The sequence below is a fragment of the Narcine bancroftii genome, chromosome 3 (assembly GCF_036971445.1).
Source record: "Narcine bancroftii isolate sNarBan1 chromosome 3, sNarBan1.hap1, whole genome shotgun sequence".
In the NCBI taxonomy this organism is placed as follows: domain Eukaryota; kingdom Metazoa; phylum Chordata; class Chondrichthyes; order Torpediniformes; family Narcinidae; genus Narcine; species Narcine bancroftii.
Genome location: NC_091471.1, coordinates 349,666,333 through 349,680,922, shown reverse-complemented (window position 1 = coordinate 349,680,922; position 14,590 = coordinate 349,666,333). Strand labels below are relative to the sequence as shown.

The 14,590-nt window shown below is 43.3% G+C and overlaps 1 protein-coding gene across 2 annotated transcripts in view; it reads right to left on the bottom strand.

Annotated features, from left to right (window-relative positions):
- slc25a10a (solute carrier family 25 member 10a) overlaps positions 1 to 14,074 on the bottom strand; it is a 29,744-nt gene extending 15,670 nt beyond the window's left edge. Inside the window, exons 1-2 of one of the 2 annotated variants that reach the window (XM_069929694.1) lie at positions 13,866 to 14,074; positions 918 to 1,037 (exon numbers count right to left, since the gene is read on the bottom strand). In XM_069929694.1, the coding sequence (XP_069785795.1) occupies positions 918 to 1,037; positions 13,866 to 13,955 (210 nt within the window). In that variant the 5' untranslated portion in view covers positions 13,956 to 14,074. The remainder of the gene's footprint in view (positions 1 to 917; positions 1,038 to 13,865) is intronic. The other variant, XM_069929693.1, reaches the window with a different exon arrangement.
- Positions 14,075 to 14,590: the final 516 nt, after the last annotated feature.

Sequence of the window (14,590 nt, the reverse complement as noted above, 5' to 3'; positions counted from 1 at the left end):
CAACTTCAGGACTGAAGGCCGTCCAGTTAGAACAGAGATGTAGAGTGAGGTAAGTCTGTGGAATTGTTGCCACACGCAGTTGAAGAGGCCGGGTCATTGGGGGCAGAGATTGTTAGGTTCTTGATTAGCCAGGGCATCAAAGTCCGGGCAGTAGGGCTGAGTAGAAAAATGGATCAGCTCATGATTGACTGACAGGGCAGACTCGATGGGGTGAATGGCCTATGTCATAACTTACTGGGGATGGCTGTGAGGCATCAGCTGGCAGCACCATAGTTGTTTGCGGCTACTATTCTGTTCCCCCTTTCCCCTTGAAACTCACCAGGTTCCAGGACCCTGCACCCCCTTGGATCTCATCAGCACTTCACTGGAGAAACATCGCTTACATTGCACTGACTGCAGCTGTGACAGTAAACAGAAAGGGCATCTGCTAGGGAACTGGGGCAACTCAGATCAGGCAGCATACAGCCACAGGCAGTCAACATTTTGGGTCACAACCCAAAGAGCCCCACATTGCACCTACCCACCCTCCCTCTCCTCCAATACCTCTTGCATACCCCCCACCCACCTCGTGCCCACCCACACCTCTTGCACATTCCCCAACCCCTCGAACACCCTTTGCGCCACTAGCCCCTCCTGACCCTTGTGTGGCCTCACCTCCTTTGAGAGCCCCTTATGCCCTCCTCATGGATTGAGCCATCACAGACCAGTGTAGCCATCCCCAATTCAGTCCCCATGACCCCCGGATGGGGTGGGGTGGGGGTGTCTCCCTGTGCCCATAGGGGTTGAGATGGGATATTCATGTCTATGCCCAGCCCAGGTGCAGATGCCCCCATGGGGTGGGGTGGGGTAGTGTGGAGGTGGGTCTCCCAGTGCCCCATCCCAGTGCAGGTCGGGTGAGCCCACGGAGGGGATGATACCTGTCGGCACAGTGAAGCACTCAGCCCATTGTAGAGAGCCAGGACACCATCGTTGCGGATCACGTGGAGGGCCATTCCTGTCATCCGCATCCTAACCTCCTGCTGGGTCTGAAGGTGAACCTGCCAGGAGAAATACAGGCAGCAGTCACCACCCGCTACCCCAGCCGAAAACCGCCCGCTCCCCCGGCCGGAAACCGCCTGCTCCCCTTGCCGGAAACCGCCCACTTCCCCAGCCAATCATCCAAGCCCAAACCCACCTTGTTGCCCGACTGTTCCCCAAAGGCCCACAAGGAACTGGATTAAACACTGAAGCAAAAACAACTCCTCATCCATTGCTGGAAATCAGCAGGGGCAGGTAGTGACTGTGGAGGACGAGCAATGGGCAACTCTCAGCTCAAGGGATACAAGACCGTGCCTCGGGGTGCAGGGCTGGGGAGGAAATTCCAATCTCACTCCCTGTTTCATAGACAACCATCTCCCAGGAGAGAATAGAAAGGTGAGAAATGAGCTGATGAAGAGATGTCTCAAGACAATCCCTCCAAGCCACACCAACCCAGGACCAGCAGAGACTGGTCCAAGATGGGAGCCAGGGTTACTGTGCGGAGGTCACATAAACCCTGGATGCAACCCCCAGAATCATGGCAGCATCTTGACTGAGCAGCTGGGGAGAGTTTGAAAGGCCTGGGACAGGGCTGGAGGTTTATAGGAGGTCCATTGCAAGGGAAGGTTAGCGGTAGAACAGGGATTGGTCAACGTTGATCTTTCCGCCCAGGTCTAGAGACCTGACATCAATCCTGAGCTCGGAGGTTGACTGTGTGGAGTTTGCACGTTCTACCTGTAACCATGTAGGCTTGGTCCCACATCGCAGACGTTCGGTTGGGAGATAGTTAATGGCCGTGCTATAATCACTCCAGTGTGTAGGTGAGATGTCAATGTGGAAAGGATAAAAGGGGCTGAAGGGCCTATTTCCTGTATCTACCAGTGAAGAGAGAGCAGCGTGACAGAGAATGGCTGAACAGCGCGGTGACCGGCCTGGCACAATGGTCCCAACAGGTTCTCATGACAAGGCATGCAGCCTGCAGTGACTATCTGCCAATCAGCTCACCTCTGTTTACACCACTTATTCCTACAGTCACAGATCAACTGATAGCACAAGCTAGGAGTTTACTGGAACCCAGTGCACTCCTAAACTGGCAGCTGACTGCTCTGGAGCAGCCTACGCTGAATTCAAACTGCAAACTTAAACGCTGCTTCCTGCTTGTGTGCTGTGTGGAACACCGCACGCATGAGTGTTCGTGCTCCCCTCACAGTGCAGCATGCGCTAGAGTGCTGTGCAGAGCACATGCATGTTAGTGCGCTGTATCTGCATGTGTTCATGTGCTGTGCTGGGTGTGTTTGTGTGCTGTGCCTACTGTTAGTGCACTGTGTGATGCATCTGCGTGTGTTTCAACACTGTGTAGAGTGCCTGCATGTGTTAGTCCAGAGTGCGGAGCACCTACGTGTGTTTCTGCGCTGTGCCTGCGTTAGTGTGCTGTGCGCCGTATGATGTCCCTGTGTGTGTTTGTGCACTGTGTGGCGTGCCTACATGTTATTGCTGTCTCAAGAAGGCAGCCAACATCATAAAGGACCCCCATCACCCTGGTCATAACCTCCTCTCACTGCTATCTTCGGACACCAGGTTCAGAAGCCTTAAGACCAGCACCACTTAGTTCAGGAACAGTTTCTTTCCAACATCCATCAGGCTCTTGAACCCTTCCTTGTTACACTGACCAGGGACTGCTCCAACACCACAAAAAGTCTGTCTGCACTTCTGCAAAGTTCTTTTCTTTGCACTACGATTACTGTGAATATTTATATCTTTTGTGCATTATTGGAACTTTTAAATTAATTCAGTTACTTTACTATTACAGGTGTTTCTGCAGCAAGTAAGAATTTTGATGCACATTGTAAACTCGTCATTTGGAAAAGGAAGGAAAGGCAATGGAGATTCGAGATCCTTGAGTATAGGAGTTGAAATGTTATGTTTTGCATGAATCTGGCATGTTTTGTGTTTCTTCAATCTGGTTCATTACTTCCAGGAGAGGAGGAATTAATAAGTCTTTAAATGTTTTTTAGAATTCTATTGGGAGTCCGTCCTCTCCTGGCGTTTTATTGTTCAGTAGATTTTTTAAAATATATCCTGTATTTCCTCTATTTCAAATGATTTTATTAATTTGTTTTGCTCCTCTTCTTGCAATTTCAGTAGTTCAATTTTAGCTAGAAATTCATCTATTTTGTCTTCTTTCCCTTCGTTCTCAGTTCGATATAATTGCTCGTAGAATTCCTTGAAGTTTTCATTGATCTCCGTTGGGTTATATGTAATTTGTTTGTCCTTTTTCCATGATGCCAATACCATTCTTTTAGTTTGTTCTGTCTTAAGCTGCCAAGCTAGTATTTTGTGTGTTTTTTCTCCTAGCTCATAATGCTTCTGTTTTGTCTTCATTATGTTCTTCTCCACCTTGTATGATTGTAGTGTTTGATATTTTATTTTTTGTCCGCCAATTCTCTTCTTTTTGTTGTATCTTCCCTTGTTGCTCATTCTTTTTCTGTACTTGCTATTTCCCTTTCCAGTTGTTCTATTTCCCGATTGTAGTCCTTCTTCATCTTAGTTACATAGCTTATTATCTGCCCTCTGATGAAGGCTTTCATTACATCCCATAGTATAAACTTATCTTTCACTGATTCCGTATTTATTTCAAAGTACATTTTAATTTGGCGCTCAATGAATTCTCTAAAATCCTGTCTTTTAAGTAGCATGGAGTTTAATCTCCATCTATACGTTCTTGGTGGGATGTCCTCCAGCTCTATTGCTAATAACAGGGGTGAGTGATCCGATAACAATCTAGCTCTATATTCCGTTTTTCTAACTCTCCCTTGGATGTGGGCTGTCAACAGGAACAGGTCTATCCTTGAGTATGTTTTATGTCTACCCGAATAATATGAGTATTCCTTCTCCTTTGGGTGTTGTCTCCTCCATATATCCAAAAGTTGCATTTCCTGGATCGATTTAACCATAAATTTGGTTACTTTGTTCTTTCTGCTAGTCTTTTGTCCAGTTTTGTACATCTTTGAGTCCAAATTAAGGTTAAAGTCCCCTTCTATCAGTATATTCCCCTGCGTATCTGCAATCTTCAAAAACATATCTTGCATAAATTTTTGATCCTCTTTATTGGATGCATATACATTGAGCAAATTCCAAAATTCTGAATATATCTGACACTTTATCATTACATACCTCCCTGCTGGATCTAAAATGTTATGTTAAAGTTGTATGAGATATTGGTGAGGACAAATCTGGAGTATTGTGTGCAGTTTTGGTCACCGAACTACAGGAAAGATATCAATAAGATTGAAAGAGTACAGAGAAGCTTTACTAGGAGGTTGCCCGACTTCATGAACTGAGTTACAGGGAAAGGTTAAACAGGTTAGGACTATTCCCTGGAGCTTAGAAGAATGAGGGGAGATTTGATAAACTGAGTAAATATAGATAGGCTTTTTCCACTGAAGGTAGGTGAGATACAAACCAGAGGACATGGGTTAAGAGTGAAAGGTGAAAAGTTTAGGGGGAACGTGAGGGGGAACATTTTCACACAGAGAGTGGTGGGTGTGAGAGAGGAGTCACGTGATGGAGTAGTGGCCGGACGGTGAACTCCAGCCCTCTCCAGAAAAGTCGGGAAAAACAAGAGAAAATACAAAGGCACAGAAATACAAGTTAAAGAAAAGTGAATATAAAGGTGGAAAGAAGATGGAGACAAAAGGAGAAAAATCAAAATCAACGGAAAGAAGAGAGGAAGAGAAGACAACGGAGGAAAAAGGTGAAGGCCTTACCTGTCCGAAGAGGCCCGCTGTGGAGAGAAGACCCCACTACCTCAGGTCGGTAGAAAGAGAACTACAACAATGGCTCACAGAGCCGAGTAAAAGTGCGCAACCGCGCATGCGCGACTCCTCGCGCATGCGCGATGCGCATGAAAAAAAACACACCGACGGGAGGGGGGACCAGCTGGGGAGTCGATCTCCACAGCCGGCAACGACAGCTGCAGAACACCTGCAGCAAGAAGAGACCACAGAAGACAATAGAAACAAGAAAGAAGAGGAGGAAAGGGCAGCAAAGAAACAACAGATGGTCAACCTAGAGGAAGAAGAAGAGGAAGAGGAAGAGTACAGGGAAATAGAAGAAGAAAAGATAGGCAAGGTAAAGGAGGTACTTGCTCTTGTTAGAGGATACATGGAGTCATTTAAAGAATGGCAAACACAGGAATTCAATGATTTAAGAAGAAGAATAGACAACACAGAAAAGAAAATAAATAAAATGGATATGACCTTAACAGAAATGGGGAAAAAAATGGACAAGATGGAAGAACGGGCAATAGCAGCAGAAATGGAGGTAGAAGACTTAAAAAAGAAATTGGAGGAATCTAATAAAAAAACTAAAGAGACACAAGAATTACTAGCCCAAAAAATAGATATAATGGAAAATTATAACAGAAGAAATAACATAAAGATAGTGGGCCTTAAGGAAGATGTAGAAGGCAAGAATATGAGGGAGTTTATAAAAGAATGGATCCCTAAGGCCCTAGGATGTCCAGAACTACAGCAAGAAATGGAAATAGAAAGGGCACATAGAGCATTGGCCCCTAAACCACAACCACAACAAAAACCAAGATCTATTGTAGTAAAATTCCTAAGATATACTACAAGAGAAAAGGTACTTGAGAAGACAATGGAAAAAGTAAGAGAGGGCAACAAACCACTGGAGTATAAAGGGCAAAAAATCTTCATTTATCCAGATATAAGCTTTGAACTCCTAAAGAAGAGAAAAGAGTTCAATGCAGCAAAAGCGATTTTATGGAAGAAAGGATATAAATTTACACTGAAGCATCCTGCGGTATTGAAAATATTTATTCCAGGACAACAAAACAGACTATTCTCGGATCCAGAAGAAGCACGAAAATTTGCAGAACAATTACAAAAATAGACTGAGGGATGAAGACGGGTAATGAGAGCAAAAATTATCACGATTGATATGTATGTGGGTAAAGACAAAAATAGACTGAGGGATGAAGACGGGTAAGGAGGGTAAAAATGACCACGATTGATATGTATGCGGGTAAAGAGGTATAAGAGTGAATAGAGACAATGGGCATATGTGAAAGTATCTGTAATTAGAGGAAAACATAGAGAGTATAGACAAGAATTAATAAGGGAAGGTAATGGAATAGAGAGAATAAGGAGGGAACTAAAAGAGTGACCTTTGTGACGTATAAAAAACGAAATCTTTTCTGGGGGGGGCTGGGTGGGGGGAAAAGAGCGGTCACTGCAAAATCAGTTGACGCTTGCGAGTGGATTCGCAAATCCAAATGGAGAGGGGAGATGTGGTTGTCCGACAAGGGATAAAGGGCAACTCAGGAGGGGAAGGGGAGATTGGGGATAAAGAAGATAGAAATAGGAGAATAAGGAAAATGTTGGATGTTGTAGGAATGTTGTCTGGTAAAGAGTTGAAAATAAGAAAACAGAAATGGAAAAGGAGGAAAGGTAATGATGGAAAAACGGAAAGAGAAGATAAACAAAATATAAAATGGCTACGCTGAACTATATGACTCTAAATATTAATGGAATACATAACCAAATTAAAAGGAAGAAACTACTAAATTTACTGAAAAAGGAAAAAATAGATATAGCATTTGTCCAAGAAACACATTTAACTGAATTGGAGCACAAGAAATTAAAGAGAGATTGGGTAGGACATGTAACAGCAGCATCGTATAATTCAAAAGCAAGAGGAGTGGCTATATTAATTAGCAAAAATGTGCCATTTAAAATAGAAGAGGAAATAATAGATCCAGCAGGGAGATATGTTATGATAAAATGTCAGATATATTCAGAGCTTTGGAATCTACTTAATATATATTCACCTAACGAAGAAGATCAAAAGTTTATGCAAGATATCTTTTTGAAGGTAGCTAATACGCAAGGGAACATACTAATAGGAGGGGATTTCAATCTGAATTTGGATCCAAATATGGATAAAACGGGGAAAAAAATTAACAGGAAGAACAAAGTAACCAAATTTATAATTAAATCAATGCAAGAAATGAAACTTGTGGACATATGGAGGAAACAAAACCCAAAAGAAAAGGAATACTCATACTACTCGACTAGACATAAAACATACTCAAGGATAGACCTATTCCTGTTATCAGCCCACATACAAGGGAGAGTTAGGAAAACGGAATATAAAGCTAGACTATTATCGGACCACTCACCCCTGTTATTGGCAATAGAGCTAGAAGACATCCCTCCAAGAATGTATAGATGGAGATTAAACCCCATGCTACTTAAAAGACAGGATTTTAGAGAATTTATTGAAAAACAATTAAAAATGTACTTTGAAGTAAATACGGAATCAGTGGAAGATAAGTTTATACTATGGGACGCAATGAAAGCATTCATTAGAGGGCAAATAATAAGTTATGCAACCAAGATGAAGAAGGACTATAATCAGGAAACAGAGCAGTTGGAAAGGGAAATAATAAACATAGAAAAAAAATTAGCAATAAAGGAAGATACAACCAAAAGAAGAGAATTGGCGGATAAAAAAATAAAATATGAAACATTACAAACATATAAGGTGGAGAAGAATATAATGAAGACAAAACAGAAATATTATGAACTAGGGGAAAAAACACACAAAATCCTAGCATGGCAGCTTAAGACAGAGCAAACTAAGAAAATGGTATTGGCAACAAGGAAAAAAGACAAACAAATTACATATAATCCAAAAGAAATTAAGGAAAACTTCAGAGAATTCTATGAACAATTATACCGAACCGAAAACGAAGGGAAAGAAGGGAAAATAGATGAATTTTTGACTAAAATTGAACTACCAAAACTACAAATAGAGGAACAAAATAAATTAACAGAACCATTTGGAACAGTAGAAATACAAGAGATAATAAAAAATTTACCAAATAATAAGACACCAGGAGAGGATGGACTCCCAATAGAATTCTACAAAACATTTAAAGACCTAATAATACCGCCCCTCCTGGATGTAATCAACCAGATTGATGAGACACAAAACTTACCAGATTCATGTAAAACAGCAATAATTACAGTGATACTAAAACAAGGGAAAGATCCACTCTCACCAGCGTCATATAGACCAATATCTCTGCTAAACATAGATTATAAGATAATAGCTAAACTATTAGCGAACAGATTAGCAGAACAGGTACCGAAAATGGTAAATTTAGACCAAACTGGATTTATCAAAAAAAGACGCACAACAGACAATATTTGTAAATTTATTAACTTAATTCATGCAGTAGAAGGAAATAAAGCACCGGCAGTAGCAGTTGCTTTAGACGCAGAGAAGGCCTTCGACAGAGTAGAATGGAATTACTTGTTCAAAGTATTGCAAAAATTCAGTTTACCGGAGAAGTATATTAATTGGATTAAAGCATTATATAAGGGACCGTTAGCGAAAGTGACAGTAAATGGACATGTATCAAAGCAATTTAACTTAAGCAGGTCAACGCGGCAGGGATGCCCACTATCACCATTATTGTTTGCGCTAGCTATAGAACCACTAGCAGAATCGATAAGAAGAGATAATAATATAAAAGGAATAAAAATAAAAGACAGGGAATATAAAATCAGTCTGTTTGCGGATGATGTGATAGTGTACTTAACAGAACCAGAACTATCAATAAAAGAACTATATAAGAAATTGAAGGAATATGGAGAAGTGTCGGGATACAAGATAAACGTAAATAAAAGTGAAGCAATGCCTATGAATAACGCGGATTTCTCAAAATTTAAGGAGGAATCCCCATTCAGATGGCAAACGCAGGCAATAAGATACCTAGGTGTGCAAATAAACAAAAATCTAGGCCAATTATATAAACTCAATTACAATCCACTAATGAAAAAATTACAGGACGATTTAGAGCATTGGAAAGAGCTACCACTAACACTGATAGGAAGGATAAACTGTATTAAAATGAACATTTTTCCAAGGATACTATACTTATTTCAGGCATTGCCAATACAACTGACAGAAAAATTCTTCAAAGAGTTAAAGAAAATAATAAGGAGATTTTTATGGAGAGGGGGGAAACCGAGGATAGCACTAGACAAATTAACAGAATGGTATAAACAAGGAGGCTTACAATTGCCAAACTTCAAAAATTATTATAGAGCCGCACAATTAAGGTACCTATCAGATTTTTATCAAACAAGGGAAAAACCAGACTGGACGAGACTAGAATTAGATAAAATAGGGGAAAAGATACCTGAACACATATTATATAAATGGGACGAAAAATTGGTACAACATAGAACTTCTCCAGTATTACACCATCTCCTCAATATATGGAAGAAGATTCATGTAGAAAGAAATAAAATAAATTACCAAATACCAAAACTAATATTGACGCAAAATAAGCTACTCCCTTTTACAATAGACAACCTTGCCTTTAGAAAATGGGAAAAAAAAGGGATTAAAAGAATAGAAAATTGTTTTTCAGGAAGTAGATTCTTATCCTTTGAACAAATGAGAGATAAGTACAATATAACGGGAGATACAGCGCTGGCATATTACCAACTGAGATCCTACTTGAAAGATAAATTAGGAAGCAACTTGAGTTTACCAGAGGGAAGTAACCTTGAATATGTGATTACAGATACAATGTTAATCAAAAGATTTATAAAAAATATGTATATTAAACTGCAAGAAAAGGAAAATGAGGAAACAAATGGTAAAACTAAACAAAAATGGGAACAAGATTTAAATATAAAGATAAAAAAGGAAACATGGGAGAAGTTATGCTCTGGAACGATGAGAAATACAATAAATGCGAGGCTGCGTATGATACAATATAATTGGTTACACAGACTATACATTACACCGCAAAAGTTAAATAAATGGGACCCAACAGTATCTGATAGATGTTTTCGATGTAAAAAAGAAAGGGGAACAACAATTCATGCAATCTGGACATGTGAGAGAGTAGAAAAATTTTGGGATGATCTCAATCAGATATTAAATAAAATAACAGAAAACAATATACCAAAGAATCCAGAGATCTTTCTCCTAAGTAACATAAAAAATAAAGAATTTGGAATTGACTTGGAGGATGCACAAAAAAGATTTGTTAAGATAGCCCTAGCTGTAGCAAAAAAATGTATTATGTCAACCTGGAAATTGGAAGATAATTTGAAAATACAACAATGGTATATAGAAATGAATAAATGTATTCCATTAGAAAAAATAACATATAGTTTAAGAAATAATATTGAAATATTCGAACAAGTATGGGAGCCTTACATTAAATACAATAGCGAAAACCTACCGGGAACAAACATTACCTAAGTTGATGGAAGGAGAAGAGAAGAAAAAAATGGACTCAGTAGAATTTCTGGTGTATTTTTGTTGAATGACAACATTGTCTAACTGAATTAATGCAACCTAGATTGTATAACTAAAATGGATGAGAGGGGGGAGGGATGGGGGGGTGGCTTGGGAGGAGGGAGGGGGGAGGGAGAAAAAGTCACTGTAAATGTGTGGAAAAGAAAAAGTGTATATCATGGCTATTGTGATTTATGGTGTGAAAAATAAAAAATTTAAAAAAAAAAAAAAAAAAAAGAGAGTGGTGGGTGTGTGTAACAAGCTTCCAGTTGAAGTGGTGAATGTGGGCTCAATTTGAACATTTAAGAGGAATTTGGATTGATACATGGATGGGAGAGGTATAGAGGGCTATGGACTGGGTACAGGTCAGTAGGTTCAGCACAGACTAGCAGGACCGAAGGGGCCTGTTCCTCTGCTCTATGGTTCTAACCTACACACGCGCAGACACAAGCAAAATGAATGAGTTAGCAAGTTGAATCCACAAGAAAGCCATTTAAAATGTTGTAGGGTTTAGATAGTGTTTTTACCAGAGAGGAAGGGCTCTTGGTAGCACAAAGTTAGTGCGCTGTGTCTGCGTGTGTTCATGTGCTGTGCTGGGTGTGTTTGTGCGCTGTGCACAGAGTTAAGGTCCCAAGCCGAAGGGAGTTGTCAAAATTACCAGAAAAGTGACAGAATTTCTGCAGCCAGTGATTGAGTCTCCAAAAGGCTGAGGTGGGGGCGGGCGGGTTTGGTTTTCAGAAAGGGACTGGATATTTTCGGGGAAAGAATGAGCAGGACACTGAGGGATTATGATGGTTCTGCAGTATCAGCATGGACTTCGATCCAAACGGCCTTCTTGAAAGCCTTCTCATTTGAGGTGGTGGTGAAACTCTAATTCTTAAGGGATTAGACAGACTAGACGAAGGTAGGTTGTTTCCAAATGGCCTACTTCTGCACCTACGTTTCTATGAATCATTGGTCCTACCCAGTTAATGTCAAGGTGTTGGACGAGGGTTAAGGATAACGTGTTGTACAGGGTCATGTTCCTTCCCTCACCCTCCAACCCCCCCATTCCCCCCTGCCCTCTCTGCAGGCATGTGCAGAGCTCAGGTCCATAAGTCCAATTCAAATTCCAAATTCGCATAGATTAACTGGATAAAGGTAAACAGAGATTATCTTCCCCCAGCCCACAATCAATCACGCACACACCAACGTCATCAATATTCCTCCACGAGTGGCTGCCTTGCCCTGGGTTTGATTCTGTCCCAGAACACTTCCCACACCCAAGGACAGGCTGATTGGCAGATAAACCAGCCGCTGAATAGTGCTCCAGGTGTGTCCATGAGTGGTGGCCAGAATAAAATCAGATTAATATAGGATTAGGGTGGGAGTATTCGTTGAAACAGCATCAGGTAAACTCCAAAGTAAACTGTGACCTTGGCCTGCCACAGGATCCATATCTTCCTGCCTTGCACACTAAAGTCAGTGAGAACACCTCTTCCATGATTACCCTCAGCAGTGCTGCCCTGCAAGGCTACATCCTCAGCCCCTGACTGTACTCCCTGTACACCCATCACTGTGCGGCCAAACACCACTCCAGTTCCATTTATAAATTTGCAGGTGACCCCATGGTTATTGGCAGGATCCTGTTGGAATGTAGACAGGTGACAGAGGGACTAGTGGTTTGGTGTCAAAACAGCGACCTCTCCCTCAACGTCAGTCAGGCAAAGGAAGTGGTCAGAAGACTTCAGAACAAGGGTCGGGGTTGACTACCCAGTCCACACCAATGTCACAGAGGTGGAGCTCATCGACAGCTTTAAGTTCTTCAGTGTAAACACCCCCAACAACCTGACCTGGTCCAACCTCGTCCATGCCACAGCTAGAAAGTGCAGTCTTGCCTCAGCTTCCTCAGAAGCTTCAGAGGGGAGGGGAGGAAAATTCATGGAAAACTTCAGGGGTACATTTTTACACAGAGGGTGGCGGATGTCTAGACACCATGACCTGCAAGTCACATAACTGGATCAAATCCGTGTACGCAAATGCGTTCACACCTCCCATTGTGGGAGCCCCTTCAGCACAGCCACTCAGTGGTTCCAGAAGGCAGCCGCTCTCCATCACTCAAATCTTCTTTCTGAAGGTAGTGGGGGGTGGTTAGAAGAGTGTGGTCAGTGTGGGATTAATCTTTTTAATCACACTGGCTGCATTTCCAAGTTATAGATGGAGTTGATGGAGGGAACACAGAGTGGTTTGTGTGATGGTCTGAGCCACAGGAAAGGAGGGAGGTGAGGAAAATAAGGGATGTCAAGAGCACTATAGAGGGAAGGAGAAGCCCACAGGTCAGATGACAGCCTGCGGAACTGGCTCTGGCAACAAGCTGGCAAAGCACTCTAACCAGAACCCAAACAAGTGGGCTTAATGAAAATGAGGACACAAGAGAACAGAGGAACAGGCGGTCAGTTCCCCATTAACCCCCAAACACAAAAATCTATCTCTTAAATACATTTAACGAGGCAGCCTTCATCAGGCGGAGAATTTCACAGACTGACTACTCTCTAGAACAGTGGTCCTCAACCTTTTCCCCCCACTCACCACCTTAATTAACCATTCCAGTAGAAGCAGTTCCTCCTTATCTGTCTTCAATCCACTTCCCTGAATGTTGAGGCTGTGTTCCCAATCCCTCCCAGTGGAGTCAACTTTCGTGCCTCTAGCTCACGAGTTCTTTCCTTATGTCTCCATGAGATGCAGCAGTCTGGTCCAGAAGGGGGTTGGCAGCGATGACATCAGCAGTGTTGATGGTCAAAGGGCTTCAGCCAAACTACAATCTCTGCAATTAAGTGGCTGCCTCGTCATCAGCGGCTTGTGTGTGGGTTTGCATGGCAGGAACAGGTGCAGCCCCTGTGCCCAGAGGTCCAGCACGGCACTCCCGAAGTGGGGCAGCGCCTGGCGGTTCAGTATGCCGCTCCCGGAATGGGGACAAACCCAAAGGTCTGCAATGCTGCTCAGGGAGTCCTCCTTCCTGTGCCTGGTGGTCTGGCAAGCTGCTCTGGGTGCAGGGCAGAACCCAGTGGTCTAACACATCCCTCTGGGAGACCACTCCCCCATGCCCGGTGGTCCGGCACACTGCTCCAGGAGCAGGGCAGAACCTGGTGGTCCGGCACGTCACTCCAGGAGACCACTCCCCCTATGCCCGGTGGTGTGGCACGCTGCTCCAGGAGCGGAAGAATCCGGTGGTCCGGCACACCGCTAGGGAAGACCACTCCCCCCGTGCCCGGTGATCTGGCACGCTACTCCAGGAGCGAAGCAGAGCCTGGTGGTCCAGCACGGCCCTCCTGAAGTGGGGCAGAGCCTGGTGGTCTGCAAAGCTGCTCTGGGAGACCTCCTTCCTGTGCCTGGTGGTCTGGCAAGCTGCTCCGGGAGCAGGGCAGAACCCAGTAGTCCGGTACACCTCTCCGGGAGGACCCCGTGCCCGGTGGTCCGGCACGCTGCTCCAGAAGCAGAGCAGAGCCAGAGGTTGAGCTCACCTTAAGCAGATCCAGCGGGTGGGTGCAACACGCCGCCCCGCACGACGCCAAGCCTCCGAAATACCAGCGGGAGATGCGCTTCTCCGCCATCGCTGCGGCTGCGACTCCGGATCTCTCCCTCCCCGGTTAGACGCGCATCTTCAGCCGGCCCAATGCTCCTCCCGTCCCTGTCAGTCGCTTCGGGCGTGTCTGCAGCGCAGCCCGGCCATGATGGACAGCGGTCTCCTCCAATAGCAGGCAAGCCTCCGCCGCAGGGCGTTGAGTGACAGGTCAGTCTCTGTGACACGTGCTGTGTGCGAAAGGAAGTCGAGTCGGCTCCTGTTTGCAGCAACTCCAGGAGAGATGGTGGGAATGCAGTAAATAGAATGCATGGGAAACTCAGCAAGTCCAAAGTGTACTTTATAGAGCAAAGATAAAGATACATAAAGCGATCTTCGGGCGCCTGAACATTATCAAACTTTTCTTAAGTTTGTTCATACCACGTTCCCACCACACTCTGTGAAGAAGAACAATGCTGGAGAAACTCATCAGGTCAACCAGTGTTCTTTACAGAGCAGATATAGCCTCTTAGGAGCGCTGAAAGCATTGAGTGAAGACCATGAATAATATAAAGAGCTTTGCACTTTATTTCTTTGAATATCTCAATTTGCTTTTTAAAAAAATAACACATTGAATTCATCTCAAGACATTGGGAACACATGAAGAAGCAACTATACTTCATGAGG